Consider the following 22797-nt stretch of genomic DNA (forward strand, 5'->3'; position numbering starts at 1 on the left):
AGAACACAGAAGCCAGCAGACCCTGGAGCAGTGGAAGTGCAGTGTGAGAGGTGAAAGGCTCCATCCTTAGCTGGGAAGCTGGAACCCAGCTGCTCTCGAGGCTGTTGCTGGCAGAGCAGAGCAAGATCTAACTGACCTGGAACTGGCCATGGCTCTGTGCTGGCCAGGTTGGTGTCACTGCCCTGCACCAAAATCCAGGCAAACCCACACCAGCTGAGCCAGCTCAAATTGTCATGTGGTAGCAACAGGGCCCAGTCCCCTCGTGTGAAACTGTAACAGGGACCAAACACTGATAAACCACTCTGCCACTGTCTTCTTTTGTCACAGCTCCCAGTGCCTGAAGCACGGGTGCTCCTCTGGTTGTGAATCTGCTTCCTCCTTTTCTTCCTCTAAAGGACTGACTCATTAGCAGTACCAAATGATTGCATTAATTATCTGGGAGATAAGTGATGCAATGAAATGTTGAGCCTTCCCACATCCAAACCACAAAATGCCATTCTCCTTCTCTCTGTGGAGATTTCGCCGAAGGATCCACATTTTCAAAGAGAGGAAGGGCCTCAAAGCACAAGTTCCTCCTTCTGCCAATAGAGGAGCTTCTCACCAGTCCTGGGCTCCAGAGCATGCTGAGCAAACAGGGAGAAGTCAGTATGGGAACTGCCTCCTGTCTATTTAACTGTGAATTATCTGAGCTGATCATTTCTACAAATTCACTTCCTAGCTAACGTGCACAGGCAGAGGAAATGTAGGCTTTAATGAAAATCCTTAATCTTAACTCTGAGTGTAGCATTTTCCTTGCCTGGCTATTCATTTCAGAAGAGTTGCCATGGGGTATTTATTATTTTGAGAAATGTTTGTGATTTCGAACTTCATACTTAGAATGGCCAAAATGTAAAATAACTTAATCATATGCTCACTCCACAGTAGGTTATTAATAATTTCTTAGCTCACTAGAACAACTTAGATCTGAGATGTTAATTAATTTACCTCTGCTTATGCTGGTCAGCTTAACAATCTTGTATCTCTCAGTTTGACTAAAGAAAAATATTTAAATCTGTTTCAGATGAAAAGTCTCAGAGAACCAATGTTTGGGTGGCAATCACTCAGACTAATGGTCATTTATTTAAAAACAATTGTTTCCACTGTAGCTAAAACTATGAAAACAAATCTTCCTGCCTAGCATTGTATAAACATTGTACAAAATGTACATTTTGGGACAAATTTGAATCCAGCTGTGCCCCTTTTATTTTTGCATTTTTAGGTTGCTCTCTGCCTCCACTCCCCCATACAGCCAGCCATGGTTAGCTGGAAGCCAGAATTTATTCTGCAAACACAGGCTCTAAGAACACAAACTTGTTTAAGCTGAGACCATATTTGGAAGAGATCTGGGTCAAGGAAAATAATCAAAGGAAAGTGCATTCCTGGAGCATCACGTGAGGAGGCCACAGCGCGCACAGGGCCCGGCGCTAACGCTCAGGGACACCCGCAGTGCCTCCCTGCCCCTGATGCTCACCCTGAGAACCACCTCAGCAGCAAACTGGGGCACTGCCAGGCCCTTGGAAATGAGCTGATCAGCAGCACACCACCAACAGTACCATGGCCATGGCAGAAAGTTAAAAACTAATCCAGGCCAGCTCCACAGGCTCCATCCTCACAGCCACAGGTACCTGTCTGTAACCCTGCCACTACTCTGGCTGAAGTCATGACCATTTCTTACAACTGTAAACATGCCTGAAGGACTGAAACACCAGAGTGTTCTCGCACTCCCTGAAATTCCAGCATTCTTTTTCTTATTTTAGGAAGATCCCAAATCCAGCCTTTGGTGTTTGTTTTATATTTGGCTGCCACAATGGCAGAATATCAGGAAAACTTTGCTGAAAAAATTTTGTTTTTTCTTCTACTTGGAAGACTTGAGTATGAAAACCCCCTACAGATGGTACTTTTAGCCTCTGAATATTTTATTTAATTAGCAGCCAAATGCACATTAACTAAATTGCAGTGCTTTAAATGTACAAGTAAAATCTCAAGCAGCCAGCACAGGGAACAGCTACAGAACATGCTAGCTGTGATCAACACTCACTGTCCAGGTTTATGTTTACAGCATAAAGTCATCATGCAAAACAGGCCTTGAGCTGCCCATTTTAAACAAAAGGTGGCACCATGAACCATTAGTTCAGGGAATATAAGTCTGAACTGTGATAGCACACATTTTTATCTTGCTGTGAATTTTTTTCCCCCACACAAAATACTGGATTTAGTCTCTCCTGTTTTCATGACTTGGGCATTAATCCTTCACAGGGGTGGTGCTGGGGGGTTATTGCTGTTTGAATCTCTGGTGGGTCACTTGCATGGAGAATGAGGGAGCTGGGCTGGGAGCAGGGGTCTCACTCTGCCTCCCCTCCCTGGTGCGAGCTGCTGCACAGTGACACCACCACATTATGTGACATGCAAGAGAAAGACAATTCGTTATCCAGTGCCAAATACTTTTATCACTTATCCACCAAAAACATCACTGCTCACTCACTGAGAGCATAAAGGCAACCTTGAAAGCTGGTAGCATTTTCACCTGGGCAGGTAACAGAACAAGCTCTGCTTATGTGTATTTAAAAGGAAAAAACTAGAAAAATCAGCATCCCTGTGCTCTTCCCACAACTGGCAACGTCAGTCTGACCTGGGCAGATTCCCTGGAAAGCAGCCAAATCACAAAGTTTATAAAGATCTTGTCTAGATCCATGGGCATGCTTGTGAAGAACTACATAGAGCTTCTCATTATGGAATTCTATCTTCTCCAAACTTTTACCCTCATCTTGTTTCCATTGTTTATTTCCCCGTGTATTTTTACATTTGAGAGTTTCTTTTCCCCCAGCTTTTATGCATTTTGCTCCTGTTTTCATGTATCCAAACACCTTCACTGTGACTTTCTTAACTGAGTCTGGGCTGTGTGGCATTGCATTTCCAGCACAAAAACAAAAGTACAAGCTGTCTGTTCACATCACCCTTCTCCAAACAGCATGAAGTTAACTGTCATAGGAAAAACCACAGGAGCAGTGCAAATGCAGAAAACAGAGGAGCTATTCAGAAAGACAGTTTCTGAAAAATATACAGTGAAATTGCTTTTATTTTTGCTGGAATTAAAAAAACATAAGAATATTGACATTGCATTTAAAACCCCCAGGAAATTAAAGATTATACATTTTTGCATCTCTGAAACCCAATGAGTATTTCCATCATGCCTTTTTTAGGAGAGATCAGTGTATGAATATTTTGAACCAGGACTTTTAAAGACATGTCAGGCTGTCCAAATTCTGCAGTGCTCTTCATTAACTACACAAAACGTGTCACTTCTGGGAAGGAACACTGTCCAAAAGTTAGACAATTCAACAAAGAATTTCTAGGACAGACATCGAACCCCAGTCCTTAAGAGAAGGAAAACATGTATTTAAATGTAATCACAGAACTTTAGTCTGGGATTTCTGTTTTAAGTTTTGAGAAGTGTTACTGTGTGTGCTGCTTCTCTCTGCTCTCCTCCATGTATTAATACTGGCAAGTACTACATTAGGAGTGTTCTTATCCTAAAAGTAGGTTGTTAAGCTGGTATAGTCATTCCTTTGCTTCCTCCCTTTACTGCAAATAAGGTACACTGACAGGGTAATGGACAGTTGTATGCATACACGAAGAGCCACTTAAATTACCTGAAGTCTGGCAAGAAAAGTTGTGAATTTATACAGCCATGATGCAGATTGTATGATTTGTCTTCAGCAGGGTTAAAGCAGTATATACACAGCTGGTTTAAAATGACACATCTCTTCCAGTGTGTCAGGTAAGAAAAGCTTTCTATGAAAATCCTTTTGAAAGTCATCATCTTGAAAGTCTTGCAGCTGCTAGAATGAGACAATTCAAATTGCTACTGCTTTGGCTCCAGGCAAGCAGATAGAAGTTAATTGCTTAGGAGTAGAGTCCATCATGAATCCTACTGGTTATGGGGATGAGCCCTCAAAAACATCAGCCTTGCCTGTCCCAGTAGCTTATTGACTGCAATGATAGTATTTGTGGAATTCATTCATAAATATCACTATACACTTTTACTTAAAGCCACGTCCTAACAGTAATAAAGATGACAATCCTGGGGGAATAATCACATTAAATGTATATATAAGAACACTATAAAAGAGTGACAAAGTTGTATTTCATTACAAAAGAGGTTTCTCTTTTTTTTTTTTCCCCTGCGTATTCCTTTTTAAACTAAAACAGGCTTTCATTCTTATGTCACCAAATGAGGGGAAAAAAAATCAAATCCTAAAATTCTGATGTTTAGAAAAAAACAGGAAAACTATTGTCGTACTACAAAACATTTCACTTTACAACAACCCCAAAGAGTTACCTATTACATGGATGATAAAGAAAAATGGGGACATGAGAAGGATAAAATCTTAAAAACGAGATCTCAAGTATTTTTGGATAAAATTCTCTACTCTGATCAATGCAAGATTCTCTGACCTTACGGGGACATTTGTACAGGGAATGAATGTGTGTGGAACCAGCCAGAGAGATGCTATGGATCAGGAGAAAAATCCTGCCTTTATTTGGGTGTTTTATAATTTTCCAGTATAAACTGATGTGTGAACCATTTCAACAATATGAAGCAGGAACATTCTAACAATTTCCAACACAAATCCCAACACTTTCATTTTACTTAACAGCATACTGTCTGTCGAAGAAATTAAATTTCTTTCATATTCTTTATAATGAGAAGTGTATAAACTGTACTTTCAAATTAAATCATGTTCCACCAAAACTGGTCTGGCTTTAAGACTGATAACTTTAGTGGAGACAATTAAGATGCTTCAGCAAGTATCAATTTTCTGTTAAAAAAATGTCCACAAGATGAAATAAAAAAATTTCTTAATTTACAATAAGCAGTGTAAACAGCAAAAACAACAGAAGCCACAAAGTTTCACGCACCAGCTGCCAGCAGACAAATAACTCCAAATAACTCCAAATGCTCATAGAACTTTGTATCTTCCTTTGTTGGTTGGTTGGTAAGAATTTTGCTGCAAATAAAGAAGAGGATAATCACAGTTAAAAGTGAAGATGGATAAATGAATTGCAATGAAACCCCACTAAGTTATTTGCTGGGTATGTTGTAAAGCTGCAGCAAACCAGATCTCTCAAAACATATAAAATATCAAAATGAGGGGAATTATCCTCTCCCCTGCCTGATGGTGTTGAAATTAGGAAATTTATTGGGACCCAACACTTTGAGGGGTCTTCATCCAAAAAGCTCTGTCAATGTGTTATCTCCATCTGCTGGCTGGTAGCAGCTGTGTTCTGATTAAGCAATGCCGTGGATTTTTAGGCTGTTCAGGAAACAGTGTTTTTGAGATCTGTAGGTCCCAGTCCCTGATATTAATAAAACCTTATGCCAGAGCATCAACATTTGCAGAAGGCAATCTCATAAAGCATACATTAAGGCACTTTCCCTCTGCATTCTGGATATTGCACTCACCAATCTGATGAGCTCCTCTTTTATAAGTCGTGTGATTTCTGCCTTTGCTTTCTGTACAGCAAGTTCATTGGCACCTGAAGATAAAAATATGTATGATAATCTTAAACACTTTCTGTATACAAAGCCTACAGCATAAAAACTGCTGTGTACTTTCAGAAGCACAGTAAAATTTGCTGAATATCCTCAGCTATTTGATGAAGAACACTCTATTGCACAGAATTCCAAAGCCTGACTCTTTTAAAGAAGATACTTCAGTCATAAATGATACTGTTCACAAATATGTAGGATTCGAGGTTTCTTGAGAAAAACTCAACCATCATGACATTTGCCAAGTTTTTCTTGTAGTAGTTGATGCAATTTCTTATACCTTTAACAGCCTAAACAGAATTTTATTTTCTTCCTTATTTCACACTGGCACAGACCTCCTTGTGCTAATTGTTCTTCCTCTATTCTTTTCCTCTCCTCCAAACTGATTTCATACATTAGTTGTTGTTCTGTGGCAGATGAGGAGAAGATTCTCTGTGATCCCCATGGATCACTTGATAAGTGCATAAAGATAAACAAGTGTTTTTCAGTAATTGCCAAGTAACTGCAGTGAGTCTGTAACTCAATGTCCAAACACTGACTACAGAAATTCCATGCCTAATTACAAAACTAGACTCATATCTTTAACAGAAATATTTACAAAAAGAATACATACTTTCTATAGCCAAATAAATCTTTCGTTCTCCTTCCTTGGGTTCTTTGCCTGGAGGGAAGTAAGTTCCCCTGATTGTAATGGCAGCTTCAGAATATTCACTGATTCTCTGCAGTGCTTCTTTGGAGGTAACTTTCCATCTGGCAGTCTGCAGGGTGAAGGACATGAAAGGATCAACAAGGAGAAAGGCACTACACAAAATGGCAATCCATTAGTTCTGCCAGCATGGGCGGAACCTCAAAGCTCAATACAGGGAATTTGTACTTGATACTGTGAAATATAAATCCACTGAATAACAGATGAGTTAGATCTGAACAGCAATATTTTGAACGGCATAAATACTCAGGTACAGAAAAATGGGCAAAGAGTTGCATCTGTCATGGCAGAAAAGCCTTTGCAAAAAACATCAGACAGTGGCAGAGATTTGGGTATTAGAGAAGTGGGTAGAGGGTGAAGAGATTTTTGTCTGACAATGAATACTTGTTTTTCTGATACTCTCTGGAATAAATCCAAGGCATTGCATTTATATAACCTGAGAAGTAATCACAGTTAATGTAGCAATTTCAATTAGGTATGATCAGAAATAGAGACATAGTATTTTACTGGTGTAAGTATGAAGAGAGTTTTTGTTAAATGATGGTCATTTATACTTGACTATAGCAAAATGGTTACTTACCTGTGGGAAGTCATTGATCTCTAATTCTTCTTCATATCTCTTGAAGGATTCATTCTGTCCTCCATCCTGTTTCTCTTCCTCCTGCTTCTCTATGGGTACATAATTGAGCTTGGCATTGATTTTCTCTGCCAGTTGCTCTGCAATGGTCTTGGCAGACACAGTAGGAGCCTGAATTGTGCCTCCTCTCAGGATAGCATTTGTAGCCTGCTGCATCACATCCTGTAAAAGCACAGGTCCATACTGAGAACAAGGTAGAAAAAAGTCCTATATAAACCAATAAGGGTTTCATTAAAGCTCTCTATGTCATATAATGGTCTACATAACAAATACATTCTCCAGACTTCTGCTCTTCCTTCCTTCCTCTCAACAACTCCCTTCACACCTGCAAAGAAAAGATCTTTTGTGTTTTCAGCTTAAAATATCTTTGGACGTCACAGAACAATTAAGCTCCATCTAAACACATTGTACATCACATGTACATCTCAGGCTTCAGCTGGGAAAGATGTTCTGCAACTCTGCCAAAGCTGACAAAACTAATTGTGTAATGTTATCAGTAATGAATTAACTCTTTTCCAGGGCAGACAAAGCATTTATGGTTCTATAACAAGTCTTATAAACAAATCAGCTCACCTACAAGTCCTATGTAAGTGAGTTAGCCCAGCCTAAATGAGATAAACAATGCAGTATGTTACTAGTGTGCAGAAACACTAAATCAAATGGCAACCACAGAACAAAGAACTGAACAACATTTATTAAAAAACAGTAACATTGATCTTTAAACAGCCTGACCTTAAAATGGAAGGGAACCATGACTTGTGCCTCTGCTCCAAGATTCTTCTGGGCATTGATTCTCAAAGCCAATCTTTTAGCAATTTCCAGTTTTTCTGCATTCCCAGCTGATGGTGTAGGAGCATTTGATGTTCCTGGTGCTGCCATGTCTTTTACTCTTTTCTTTGAGTTGAACATGCTTTCAATTTGTTCATCAATCTAAAGAAAATAACAATTATTTGATCACTGCATTTAGCACTATATAATCTTGTAATCATAAAGAAAGAAACACTAAGGGACATTTAGTTTACATGTTCTTGAAGAAAGTAATATTGTATAAATGGTAGAAGCCTGCCCAAAACCACAGCTCAACAAAAGGATGATCTAATCAGGAAAAAGTCTGAACACAGTGTTTACCTGCAAGGTCACAAAAAGGAATCTATCCAACATTAAGAAAGGAATTTAGTAAGATTTAAAATAGAAAATGCTACCATGAATGTCTTTAAAACACTTCAAATAAGAATATATTTTCAACGGAGGACCATTGTTCTATTTCATTCATGCAAGATTAATATCCCAAATAGTTTATGTGACATTTACATAACTACACAGGTTAAGTGTAAAATACCAGTAAGTCAAAAGGAGACACTGAAAACCTTCCTAGATCTTGATCTTCACAGCTGTATCTCTATATTTGAAGAATACGTGCAGTCAGTAACAAAGGTCACAGAATAATAGAAATCCATGCACTCTACAATGTATTATGCAACCTACTGGGGAAGAAAATCAAATGTATTGTATAAGCAACTTAAATCCTATTCCCAAGTGCTTACATCAACAGCTGTATCTTCATCATCTGAATCTTGCAAGCCAAGAGCTGCTTTTTGTAGCTTCTTTCTTTCATTAGCCAAAGCTTGTTCTGTTTCATCAAATTTAAAACCTTTGCCAGAGAATCCACTGCTTTTTTTAATCAGCTTTCCCTCCTGAAAACAAAAATATGTATTATCATACTTAGAAGTTTCAAGTCCTAGTTCTCATAGTCATAAAATAACTTTAAAAAGCAAATCCTAGCACATTCATAAAGTGCTTCAAATTTAAAAGCTGCATTTCAAAATGAAATGTAATTTTAAAAACCTATGTTAATTCAGCAGTGACAGTACCCTATTGGGATTTTCTGTAAGTATATATTTTAAATGCTTTTCAAATGCAGTTAAAAAAACCCTCAATTTTTTTATATCAGAAAAAACTCCAAAGTCACTCTTTTCAACATGAGTGAGATCCTCTGATGGTGAGAGCTCAAGAAATAATCATACAAATTCTGTGAAAGGGCTTCAATATCTTGTATGTGAATTTTGTTAAAAGCCAAAGTGCCTCTTATACCATAGGTATTTATTACATACCTGGTGACAATACTTAAGTTCTCAAGAACAGTTCTTTAAATGACATTCAAGATCCAAATCTAGAGGTCACTGACACACTCAGCCAAGCACACTTGTGTTCCTAGAGAGGTGGCCCATGTGTGTACAGTGGACAACTGGACACATGCATGCACAGGTCCATTAAACCTGGACCAAGCCCCCTACAGAAGAAAGAATTACTTACAGCCTTCTGCTGGTCTTTGAAGTCAGCCCAGAGCTTCTCCAAATCAGAAGGAATTGGATTTCCAGACAATTCCAAAGCCTTAATGATATCACCAGCATAACGTGCCTGATCCTCAGTAATGAAGGTATATGCATACCCCTGGTCAAAATTCATTTAAGAGACAATTAGGAAAAACTCTAAAGACACTGTCTGTAAATGTACTGAAGCATCCTTGCACAGATGCTGGTTTTTGGTCAACGAAAGTAACCACGACAGTCATGCAATAACTCTTTTTTAGTGGAAGTGTAGAATGAATAATGCTACTTTCCAGGAAGCTGATACAGAGGTAATCATCCAAAGAGAGTAAACACTGAAACCTCTCCTTCCAACCAGTGTTGTCATGGTTAAAGTTTGAAAAATTGAAATCTTATCAATTTAGCAGGGCACATTTCCAAAAGTGAAAAACACCCAAACTTTCAGCCACAAATGGGATTTAAAAGAACACTCACACATCAAAAGAACATGTAACTCCCAAATTTCAGATTGCTGAAGTTCAGAACATACTAAAAACACTCTTCCCACCAACAATACGAACGACTCCCTCTGTAGCTATCCCTTGGAACAACTTCATCAAAGAACAAAGAAGGGAAAAATGCCAGTACCAACCAAACCTGACAAGTGAGGGTACATACTTTATTGCCAGCTCGCCCAGTGCGGCCTGCTCGGTGCACATAGTCCTCATAGTGGTTGGGACAGCTGTAATTGACCACCAGCATCAGCTGCTTCACATCCAAGCCCCTTGCTGCTACAGATGTGGCCACCAGAAGTTTGCAAGTTCCATTCTTGAAGTCATTAATGATGCTGTCCCTGTCATACTGATCAATACCTGCAAGACAAATCAGTTAATTATAAAGCTCTGCTTTAAGTCACAAGAATTTGTACACAGGTCAAGGTACCCTCGAACTTCCAACAACCAAAACCGCAAGTAAATAAAACTTAAGTACTTGCACACTTTTGAAGGCAAAATACATTAGCCAAAATAACCTCTATTATTTAGAATAACTTTTAATTGTTCAACTACCATGTTTTCCCCATACCAAGATCCTCAAAAGGTTTTTTAATATTATTTTCTATTTTGTACTTCAGCTGAGACCTCATCTGGAGGCTTTGTCCATTCTCTAAAGGCAACAGAAATCTCCAGAGAACAAGAATATTTTTCCCTCTTCCATTGCTGAATTCCTGCTGAACAGTGATTTTGTACTTACTGATTTTATATAAAACACTCTAAAAAAATACTGTAAGTTTTAAGATACCCTGGGACGGATAGCATTGTAAAGAGATTTTTCTCCTCTTGCTACATCCATTCTATTACTATTTGATAGAAGAAAAATAAAGTGACAACTGCTGTTACTGTGGAATCTCAAATAAAAATATCATGTGATACTCCCCAATGGCACTCACTACTCTGCAATAACAAGCAGTAAAATTCCCTGAGAGGTGTTAGCTCTAAGTCCTCCTGCACAGACACAAGATTTGGCATCTGATGACATCTCAGAGAGAACAATGAAGAGTAATTACACAAAACTATCATGACTATTTCAAATTAAGAGACAATTATCCTCCCCAATTACAAAACAAAACCTACTTATGAAGAAGTAATAAAATTGGTACTATACAGGAACGAAGTGATTTTTAACTACTGGATACCAACATCCTAGCTGGGAGTAGTTAATATAAATCCTTAAATTTGCAGATTACCTCCATGGAGAGACAAGCAAGGATAAGAGGCCCTCATTAAATCTTTCAACAACCCATCAGCATGTTCTTGCTTATCTACAAATATGATAACAGATCCTTTCTCCTGATAATGTCCCAGTAGCTCCAGTAACTTCAGAAATTTGTTCTCCTCTTCTATGACAATCTGGAAAAAGACATACAAAAGAGTATAATTTGTATCTTGAGTCATTAAACAAATCCAGAATGTATAAAAGTAAAAATCACCAACAGGAGATGACTTTTTCAGGCTGTTCCAACAGCTAGTGGTAAAACAGCTGTTCAGCTTAGTGCTAAAAACCAACTTTAAAAATCACACTGCATTTGCAGATTAGGGTGTTAATTTATTCTAAGTTCATTTTTAATAAGGCCACGAAACTTCTAAAAATAAAAGCTGTGGGTATATTGGGTTATGTTCAACATTGCTGGGAACAACCTTTTGCAAGCAAACGAGAAGATAGGCGAGGCAGATGTATCACACTCACCACGTGTTGCTCCACATCAGAACAGACCACACTTCTGCCTCCAACCTGCACCTCTATGGGTTTACTGAGGATCCTGCGGGCCAGGGCCTCCATAGCTCTGGGGAAAGTAGCAGAGAACATGACAGTCTGACGATCAGGCCTGACGTTGTCTACAATGCGCATGACCTGTGGAGAGAGAGCATTCCCTGTTAACGTCCAACTGCTCCAACTCCATCTCACACTCATACAAAGCTGTAATCTTTAAAGTCAGGGGGTATTTGCACCTCCCAGACTATAAAACATTCTTTACAGATTTCCACGAGGCACCAAGCTGCTGGCATTGGAAGACGGCAAAACTTGCTGCATTCAGAAGGAAGTTGCATGGCAGCATGCAATCTGGCAGCAGCTCAGCAAAAATCCAAGGAAATGCAGCAGAAACCCTACAGCTCAAGAGACAAATAAAAGGAATTCTCCTAGTTTTGGAGTACAGTACTGCCTATGACAACTGGAAGAGCCCTGGATATCCAAAGCTCTCAGCAAGTCAGCAGCATTTCCAACATTTTGTTCTTATCTCTTGCCAAGAGACATCAAAGACTTTATAAACGGACTACAACTACTAACACAACACCTGTATAAAGGAATTACACAGGGATACCATATGGCCACAAGTATTCAAAAGGAGTGTGTAAAACACTCTGTGTATTAGAGAAAAATCTAAGCTATACAGGAATTCATTGAAAACAAAAAAGAGAATCACACAATGGTTTGGGTTGGAAGGGACTCTACAGATCTTCCAGTTCCAAGCCCTTGCCATGGTCAGGGATACCTTCCATTAGATGTGAGGATAATGTGATGTTATAATAATGTGATAATAGATAGGAAAGTAACAGAAATATTACAGTCAGCTTAAACCACTGTCCATATGCGGCACATCCTTTTGAACATCCACTGGCAGTGTAATAATAATGTAGCACTGCAAAACCCTTGATGTGAAAAACAGTCTCTTTTGGCACCACCCCTCATGTCATGAATTACCTGAGGCTCAAACCCCATGTCAAACATTCTGTCAGCTTCATCAAGTACAACATATGTGACTCTACGGAGGTTTGTCACCCGACCTGTGAAAGGAGAGGAAAAAACACATGGGAAACAAAATCAAATGGAAATCTAGTTTCCCTTAGGAATATTTTTAAAAAATGTTATATAGTCTCACTATCTTCTAACAAAGACATTAATTAATTTTTTTAAAAATTCACTAAATGTGAATTTTAATGTTCACACTTTAATCACACATACATTCTGGGAAATGTGTAAGTATGCACAAGGCCCTTTTAGTTTGTCAAACTCTTCTCTTGCATACCATCATAGGGCCAGAAGAACCTGTAAAATTCAGAAAACTGCCCTCGCCAAAACACATCATAAAACTAAGACTGAGCTGAAGCAAGGAGCCACATCAGCCAGTATCTGACAGCGGCACCTAGGAAAGAACATATTAGAGATTACAGCGCATGTGTGGAAGGCAAAGCCCAGTGCTAACTGCTGCAGCCTCAGAAAATTCCTTTATACACAATCTGTAATGCTTCCTTGGAATTAAGAATAACTATATGAGGACAACCATACTAACTCTAGATCACTGCTAATAATAGGCATAAAACAGAGTAAGCAGTCTTTTAAAAATAACTTATATAAAGATTAAAACCTACCCAGTAATACTACTGAACTTAAAATCAAGAACCACCCCAAACTCTGGGACAGGTTGAAATAAAATAAGCAAGTTGTGTTTCTGTGAACATTTTGAAATCACAATGGACAGGATAACTAGCACCCTTCCCAAACAGTGAAGAGACTCCCTTTTATGAGAAGGATTTAACTCAAGGGTTTTAGAATCATACTCTCAAACAATATAAACACATTCAGTTCCACACAGCTGTGGAGTGACACCGCCAAATGCTCTCTGAATGGAAAAGATTTGTCACATTTTCTACAACTATCACTCAGACTTGTGCCTATCAAACTACAGAAGAATTTGGTCCTCTCAGCTTCAGCAAATTGTAGCTGAACCCTCAAATTATTTAAGACATTACGCGCTGCATTTTTTAACATATGGAGTTCAATATTAAGGAAGAAAGCAAGTATTCCTTATATCTACTACTATACATTTAACATCTTAACACTTTCATCCCCAAATAATAACTTTGTAAAATTACTTGGGAACAGCATTAATGTACCTACCTTTGACGATTTAAGTCTTGGAAGCCCAGTTCTATATGTCTTGAAGGTACTTTTTTCACAGAAGTTAAATAATGTCAACAGTTTAGTAGAGGTTTTGATGTGGAATAATTTAATAATAAAACTTTATCTAATAAGCATGCAATGGTTACACTAGGACAAAACCTCTTAAAGCTGCAGTGGCTCAGTTTAATCAATCTGAATATCTGATATAAGGTCAGTTCTTTTACTGCTGAGCAGGTATTTAGGGAGGGCTTCTTTTTCTGCTTTTTAAAGCCAACAGATAAAGGCAGAGTCAGATGCTCTTGTAAAGCGGGGAACTGCTGAGCTACTCTAGCACGGATCAACGGGCAGACAAAATAAGCAAATCTTACATAACCTTTATCTAAATGACTCCAACTTAAAAAATTTGGACCAGCACATTTCAAGTTTAACAATGATAAGCATTCTCAAAAACTCTTCAAGAATGTAGTATTTCCTGTCCTCCCCAAAAATGTCAAATCAATATATGCTTAAACCTATTATTAGTGCTATATATTCTCAATAGCTATACAGTGCAGCCTGAAGAGATATAAGAAAATTCCATATGACCATTTATCAAAATACATGATCTTTTGAATCTGTTAGAATTACACAACAAATGTAAAAAAAAATCTCCAAAGGAAAAGGTTTTCTACTCACCATTGTTAGCTGCTAACATGTCAATCATACGTCCAGGTGTGCAAACAATAATTTCAGCACCTCTTTTGAGTTCAGCTATCTGATTTCAAAACACCGTAAACAATCTATTAGTTTTTGCTTTGTGATTTCTTTCAGATTTTATTAAACATAAATCACCTTGCAAAAAAGAAAACCACCTAGGCTGTAATACATCTGTTCTACTAAGGTAAATTATGTAAAGATTTTAATTAGCAATTTCTTCAAGTCTTTGGAGAACTTTGCTTCCAGACAGAGTAACCCCTGACAGTGTGAGTTACACCACCTGAAGCACTTTTAATGAGGATATGACTTCAACACACTTAAGAGCCTGTAAGAAATGTCAGTGTTACATCATGAACAAGTGATAGCAGACACACCACCTTCCACCACAGATGGTCACTCCTGTTGTTTCCACAAATGGGTGGGGTGGAGGTGTGGAAAACCTTGAAATTAATCTCTAAGGTACTTCAAGATGCAACATTTGATAATGCAATAAACAAAAGTTATTTTCTGGCTTTTGTTATCTTAAGGGGAACGCACAGAAAAATACAGCTTCCTAGTAACTTTCAAACTATTATATCCCACTAATAATGCAATTTTAATTTAATGTTCAGTACATACATAAAGAGAAACAGTCTGAAATTTTTATGGATCATATCTGAGACTTTCCAGGATCATTATTGTTTAAGACTAAGTTACATGCAAAGCTTTTGTATTACTACCATTTCCACCAAGAAAATCTATAATGAAGACTACAAATGTACTGGATTAATGGAAAAGAAAAAGCAACTAACTTTGCTACAAAAGAAACACTGACTAATGAAGCCCAAGCACTCTTTGACAAGCCAGGCATGTGTTTTGCATACCTGTTCACTGATTCCTGTTCCTCCATAAACACAGACAACTCGAAGCCCAAGTGTCTTGGAGAATTTCTTGCACTCCTTGGTAATCTGCAAAGCCAACTCACGTGTAGGTGTCATAATGACAGCTGAAAAGCAAAACATTTTCCTCATACATTGCAATATAAGAGATCTTGTAATTTCCACAATAGAAATTAATCTTTTGTAATCATGTTTACAGCAATTTACTTCCTATTTTTAAGAATTTAATTTCAAGGAAAAGATAATTGAGACATTATGAGGCAGGAGTGGAAATCTGGTCCAAGTGTAAAAATCAAGGGAGGAAGGTCTCCCAGATATGTACACAATTGGAGTGCTACTGAAACAACATGAGACAGCACAGTAATCACAAAACAACATTAAAGAGCATGGTGATCTTTAACTAAAAAAACCCCACTTATTGATCAATGGATATTAGTAAGCACTTCTCCCTATAATCAGACAAAGAACTGAAATCCCATCTAAAGCACATACTTGATGTTATATTTAAATAGTAACTTTGAAAATAAAATCTTTTTACCTATGGGACCTTCTCCTTCTTCTAATGCTCTCTGATCCATAATGTGTCTGAACATGGGCAACAGAAATGCAATAGTTTTTCCACTTCCTGTTTTAGCAATGCCGATCAAATCCCGTCCGTTCATAATTGCTGGGATAGCCTGGGTTTGAATCGGAGTGGGCTTCTCATAGCCATGTCTTAAAGAAGAAAAAAAACCATTTTAAGAACAAAACAGAATCTGACAGATGTGAATCATGAAGTTATGCTAAAATTTTTTTACATATACTTATCAGTGCCCTTCGAAAAATACAGATTAAAATGAGCAGGAAAAGCATGATACAAATGGCAGAGGATAGTTAATAACAATAATTCAACACAGAGTGATAAACACTCTGATGACTATATATGTAGCATTTACAGACATGGACATTAGCATTCATTATGCAGCAAAGTAAAAGGTCCTTCTTGTAGGCACAGGACAGAACACAGTGAGCAAAATCAAGGATGATACAGTTCATAAAATGCTTGCTTACTTTTTGAGGGCAGTGAGAATCTTCATGGAAATACCACATTGTACCCAGGTTTTTATGGGTTTGGGACAGCCTTTTCCCTTGACTGTAATTCCCTCCAGCTCCAGCCTGTACACATTGACCTCTGAAACAGAGTTTATCTTTTAACAGAGTCAAACTTGACACTCCTCTACTACCCTGATCAAAAAATTCTTGCTTTGTCCCTTAACATTAAATACTATTTTTATCACTACCAGAAAAACAGCTTTTTGCTTGTTACACATAAACACAGGAGTTAGGTTGAAAGGACTCAGGTTAATTTTCCAATCAAAGCCTCATATATAATTATAGTAAGTTATCAACAATAGAGATGCCCCTGATTTAACATTTTTCTATAGCAAGTTGCTCCAAATGCTTTTTACATTGCAAAGCATTTGCTGTTCCTTAGCACACTGAAATTCACCATTCTTTCCTTCAACAGTACCCAAGGTGTTCTGGTTGTATTTGTCTTTACCTTCTTGAGTCATTTTAGCTAGTTCTGGTACTTCAACATAGAAGTTTTTCCTGAAAGGTTCATATTCTATCTTTCCATGATCCACTGGTTCTAGCAGTTTTCTCTGCTTGGTCTGATAGCCAGTCAGGGCAGTCTGAAGGTCAACCTCCTCCTCTTCTGAAGAATACTGCAGAGATCACAATTTTTGTGTACATTAGGATTAATGAATTATTAAGGTGTTTGGCTTTTCTCATTTCTAGCAAAACTATTCAGAAGCAACAGGTACTTCTTACTGTACTAGACATGAAACTGAAGACATGCTCTTAACTTATGAGTCCCAATTGTTCTTTCCCCTAATGCTTTCATGTTTCTCCCAAACCTTAACTCTTCACCATTGTTCTGTGTCACTTTCACAGATTTACCAATGCCAACTACCAGTCCTGTCATTCAGAAATAATCACTGCCAAACAAAAGAAACAGTAAGAGGAAATTAAGAGAAAGCAGCCAGCAGACTGGTGTCACACAGCTCTGACAGATGCCCCCAGCTCAGCTCTGAAGGAGCACCACTAACACTGGAACTGCAGCCACAGAGCACGGACTGAAGTGGCTGAGCTGCAGGGCCTGCAGGGTGTTGAGTCTGTGACTCAGGCAAGGCTGACCCTCCACAGTCTCCTGAGCAGCAAAATACCCACACCCTTCACAGCTCTTCAGGCCAAACACCACACACAAGCACAGGAGGCGAGAACAGGCACTTTGCCTGTTCACAAGAGAAATACAAAACATTTCCATTACCTCCATTGCATCTTGGTCATTCTCCATGAGCTCCCCTTTCTTCTTTTCTGACTCAGCAGCTGCCTTTTTGGTTGTCACCACAGTTACCACCTTGGTAACAGTTGGTCCAGTTTTCTATAAAAAGTGTTTAAAAAAATGAATGCACTAGTGTATAAAACCAAACCCACCCTGTAAAAAACACACAGAATATTTGTACTTCTGGATACATTATGCATTTTATTTCCTATTTACTTAGTGAAATTTTATCAGAATAATGCTCGATAAACAGTTTCACAAAAACACCAGGAAATTGTATTAAAGCAAACATGCATAAAGTGCATATAACTTGTTGCTTTTTTGCACTTCCCCCATTTTCCCCAAGCCGTTTTGCTATTAAAACACAAAGTTATCTCCATCTTTTAAAAGCAAGACATATTTAACAAGTGATTTTACCTTTTCACTCCCACCTCCACCTTTCACACTTCTCATATTGAACTTCTTGACCTCTTCTTTTACTTCTTCCATATAAGCATCTAAAGGATCTAACTCCTCATCTTCAACCTCATTGCCTTCTTTTTCTCCTTCTGCAGTTTCCTCTTCATCATCTAGTAAGAATGAAAAAGATGGGGATAAGAGACAGAGAAAGACACAAGTCCTCACAAATTATTGTCCACCCAAATAACTACAGCCCATTATATTACTATATAATTTTTCCTCATACAAATCTCTCCAGTTGGTTTACCAAAAATGTATCTTAAACCACCTGAAACCATGACCAGATCTGGGCTTTTTTATTTTACAGTTCGCATTCTGAAGAGTAATTAGATGCTTTAAAGATACTGTAATAAAAATATTACTAGGAACAGAAGTATTCTGTTATATGTAAAGAGGTTAAATACCATCATCATCTTCTAAACTCCATTTTTTCCCCTGTTTCATCTCTTCAATTTCTTTTTTTAGCTCTCCTATGTTTTCCATTGCCTTCTTGCGTTGCTCTTCCCTCCATTTCTCCACTCTTTCTTTTCGTTTTCTCATTTCTTCTTCTAGTTTGTTCTGATCAAAATTCTATGACAAAAACCAACCAAAAAGTGAAAATTAATGGCCACTGGCTTTATCCCATGCTTCCTGAAACAAACGTAACCACTGAGTGAGCAAGCTGTAGAAGACTGGATATCTACAAACTTCCTGGTTTAAATTCTTTATCTTTTAAATTTACAAGTGTTAGAAGTCTCTACCTCAGTGGCCACAGCATTTGTGGTAGCATCTTTATCTTTCTCTTCCTCTTTGTCATCTTTGTCTTTTTTCTTTTCTTTGGAAATTTCCACGCCTTCTGTCTTTTCTTTAGATCTGGATCTGAAAGGTAAGATCAAAGGTTTCTTAGAACATTACAGCTTTTCTCAGGGGGAGGATACATATATGATGGACAGAAACAGAATTATAATCACCCTGTTACATTTTCAAACACCTCACAAAACACAATGCTTCCTAGACAACCCTTCCATGTCATGGAACTACTTCCTGTAACTACCAGTAATATAGACTCTAACTTAATCCAGCAATTCACGTGCTTTTGTAACTTCTTCATTTTCAGAGCTCTTACAATTGATACTCCAGTTGTTCTGCGCTTTACTTTACATCTCCTTGAAGTCAGCATTTAGAAAAGAGAACAAATTTCCTGTTTGTGGAATTTCTAGAGAAAGGTAAAGTGATCTAGCATCTTGCCATGGAAGTGTGAGCATCCCCCTAAACACACTGTCCAGTCTGACAGACAAAAGCTCTTCTCCATGGGAAAAGCTACTCATGCAATGCAAACATAACAGGCAGACTTGCACTGAATACAAAAACCATTTATAACAGGTTTTATTGTACTTACTTGCTTCCAATTTAAAAGAAAGCATCTAAATCTAACTTGTGCTAGCTTATGACAATAAATATAAAATTCCCTCTAGCTGATTAAATATCATTAAGTTGTTTTTTTTGGACTATTCTGATACAAAACATACAGTTATTCCCAAAGCTTTTGTGATTCCAGCTTGTCATGATTTCTAGAGTGCCATCACTACTTATGCTGTGTACAGACCCTTGTTATCATTTACAGACTTCCCACTCATTTTACAGCAGAGCCTGACTATGTGCTGTATTCAATTATATCGGAAAACCTTACCAAGATGTATTTAAAAGACAATGACCTGCAGTAAGCTTTTACACATTTCTAAAGCTAAGAACACAAGAATACCTGTTTTCTGCTTTCCTGTTCTTGCTTGGACTGGAGGATCGAGACCGTCTCCCTCTACTCCTGCTCCTTGAGCGCCTCCTCTCTCGGCTCCGGGATCGTCTTCTCTCTCGGCTCCGTTCCCTTTCTCTACTCCTTGAACGTCTGACATGCAACAAAAGTGTCTTTACTTAGCACACGCTCATAGCATAACTTTAGCCTTCTGCTGAGGAACAGGTTGTAAAAGAAACCCACCAATCATCTAGACCACTAAGAACTTACAAACTCCAGCAGCAGCAAGCATTTAATAAGCAAAAAGCCTTAAGCATAGTGAAATCCACCACAGACATCAGCAAAGTAACTAACTGGAGTGGGAGAACATCCATATTCAGTCAGTTCCAGGCCCTCTGGCTGGAGCCGATGTCGTACCTTTGACGCTTTCTGTCCCGCGAGCGAGACCTCCTCTTGTCCCGGCTGCGCGACCTCTCGCGCCTGCGCTCCCGCTCCCGGCTCCTGGAGCGCCTGTCCTCGCGCTTCCTCTTGTCCGCCGGGGAACGGCTCCTGGAGCGGCTCCCGGAGCGCCCCCGGGACGCGGAGCGCTTCCGATAATGCCTGCACAGTCAGAGGGTGAGCATCAGAACCGTGTGCAGCAAGCAAAAAACATCACCTGAACTTCCTGGCCTTTTAAATGCCTAAACTCTTGCAGTCATCTTGCCCAAGTGATTAATATACATACTGTATGTATAGTATACATAATATGCACATACACTCTTAATGACGCTGAAATTAGGATTATTGGGTCATGATTTTCTTTTAGAGTACTACTATAAGCACATCATGGGAACACCAGAACATCAAGAACAATTTCCTTTTCAGAAATCCACTGATTTCTATTTTATATACAGGAAAAGCTGAAGGCTCTTTGAAGCTATCCCAAAATCTGTCAGGCAAACAAAACTGCTCTTTGTTGCTTTTTACACAATAAATGTTTACCCATGTAAGGCAGGTGAACTACAGCTCTGCTCAATGGGAAAGCTGTCAAACTGGAATTAAAGAAACATAAAGCCCTGAGGAAGTGCCACAGCTGTGGTCAATGGCTTTACCACGCTGACATCAACAGAAATTCTTTAGTTTCACACATCACAACAGAAGCTGTCAGAAGTCAGCAAGGCTTGAGGAGTGTGATGGAGATGGGTGTCTCCTCTCCTCCCCTCATTAATGCTCTTATCCCAACCACACTGTGGGGCAGAGCAGGGCTAGGAATTTTCTAGAAAACTCTTCAACTGAGTGTGGAAGTCACAGAGGGACCTTGACTGTGACCATTTCCTCTTGCTCAGACACCATGCCAGAAAAATTCCTTTGTTCACTCTCCTGTGGCTCAGGACCCACAGACCCTTTCTCCTGACAAGCCCAATAGTCATGCTTGAGAAGAAGGAAGAAGCAGAGAAAGCAAGACTTTAAGCCCCCCACTCCTTGTTTCACTTCCATGGTAGTATTAAAATAGTTCAGCTCTAAAAATAGCAGTATTTTATATCTAGTCTATGTTATGTTATATATTTAGGCAGCACAAGCACTTGGAGTTAGTACAGTTGCACATACCCACATCCTGCCTATCAGCAGGATAGCTGAGTGCAAAGAACATCCATCAGCACTGAGATTTTTGATTTCTTTCCATCTGCATCACAAAATGCCATGGGATCTACTTCATACTTCCTCTTTTTCTAACATTTTAGTTTTAGAGAACTACTTTTGTTTTTATTTTTTCCTCTACAGCGTGCAATAAAGCCAAAAAGATGATTTCAGGTTGCAGAAACCCCAGTGTGACAACATTTCTTCACACCAACCCCAACACATGCAGCCCCCACCCATCTCCACCCACCATTCACTCTCACCCTCTTACCGTATCTTCACTTTTAAAACTTTTTGTATGCTAAATAGAAAATTAATACAAATTTAAACCCACTTTTAACATTATTTTTAGCCCAAACAGAAGAACCCTGTCATTTTCAGCAGAGAAGCTATACTGTGACAAGCAACGGAGTCCTGCTGGCTGGAGTGCCAGAGCTTGGCTTTCCATTCAGGAGGCTCTAAGGCCCTGTACACCCACTGCTGCCCCAGCTCATCTGGAACTAATTTAAATAGATCTGTGGGAGTGTCCAGCTCTGCACTAGATCACTAATTTGAGCCTAAGGTGGTTGTTAAAATTTCTAGTCGTGTCTCTCAGTGTAAATCTCCGTTACAGTCCTGGGAGCCCTTACAGTGTAGTACAACTTTATGTGGGGACTGTGGTGTCAGCTTTAGTATAAAAATCTGATTAACCCCCGAGACAGAGGCACATGCCCGACAGCAGCAGCAAACTGTGGAAGCGGTTTAAAGCCTGATAGGTGAGAGCTGCTCCGTATCACCTGGAGCACAGGTTTGGCCCGAGGCACACGCAGCACAAGCGCACATTACTGCCGAGCTGCTTACAACCCCAATCGGGTCTTTCCATCAGCTGGGAGAAGGCAAAATATACGTGATCCACAAATACCAAAGGCACAAGCACAAACATCTAAACCAAGCTAAGCCCCCTACGTGGCTCATTACGACATTTTGGAACAAGCCCGAGAAGGCCGGAGGTGCTCCGGGAGCCGCGGGGTCGGTGCCGGTGAGCTCCGCAACTCGGACCCACCCAGCGTTGGGACCCTCGGCCCCGGCCGGAGCCCCGAGTGCCCGGTCCTGCCCTCAGGGCCGGCTCCAGGCCCGGGCCCTGCCGTGGCGGCCTCAGCGCGCCCGCCCGCCGGGAGAGCCCGCGCCACCCTTTGTCCCCCTCACGGTCGCCTCACCGCGCCACCACCCCCGAGCGCGCCGCGACCCCGGGCGGGCGAGGCGGTGGAGCCGCTCCCTCACCTGGACTCGCGGCCCATGGCGGCGGCGCTCCCGCTACACGGCGGCGGCCATTCCGCGCCCGCACGGCGAGAGCCCGGCGGGGAGCGCCGCCCCTTCCGGCCCGCGCCCCGCTCCAGCGCCCCCCGGCGGGCGGAG

General features: G+C 39.7%; 1 protein-coding gene across 2 annotated transcripts; it reads right to left on the bottom strand.

The window, feature by feature from the left end:
* Positions 1 to 604: 604 nt before the first annotated feature.
* DDX46 (DEAD-box helicase 46) lies at positions 605 to 22785 on the bottom strand. 2 transcript variants are annotated; one of them, XM_041397513.1, is made up of 24 exons: positions 22663 to 22785; positions 20203 to 20385; positions 19798 to 19938; positions 18797 to 18914; positions 18461 to 18626; positions 18015 to 18166; positions 17583 to 17696; positions 16812 to 16977; positions 16322 to 16442; positions 15810 to 15985; positions 15257 to 15378; positions 14373 to 14451; positions 12498 to 12580; positions 11484 to 11648; positions 10984 to 11146; positions 9918 to 10111; positions 9247 to 9384; positions 8478 to 8627; positions 7666 to 7863; positions 6877 to 7095; positions 6204 to 6348; positions 5504 to 5577; positions 4960 to 5048; positions 605 to 623 (listed from the first exon to the last, which is right to left on the bottom strand). In XM_041397513.1, the coding sequence occupies exons 1-23, from the start codon at positions 22677 to 22679 to the stop codon at positions 5001 to 5003; spliced, it is 3132 nt and encodes a 1043-aa protein (XP_041253447.1). In that variant the 5' UTR covers positions 22680 to 22785; the 3' UTR covers positions 605 to 623; positions 4960 to 5000. The 2 variants fall into 2 exon arrangements, with proteins under 2 accessions (XP_041253447.1, XP_041253445.1); XM_041397511.1 differs by lacking the exon at positions 605 to 623 and having other exon boundaries at positions 3098 to 5048.
* Positions 22786 to 22797: the final 12 nt, after the last annotated feature.

Source organism: Onychostruthus taczanowskii, unplaced genomic scaffold, assembly GCF_017590055.1.
Source record: "Onychostruthus taczanowskii isolate IOZ18803 unplaced genomic scaffold, ASM1759005v1 scaffold14, whole genome shotgun sequence".
Lineage (NCBI taxonomy): Eukaryota > Metazoa > Chordata > Aves > Passeriformes > Passeridae > Onychostruthus > Onychostruthus taczanowskii.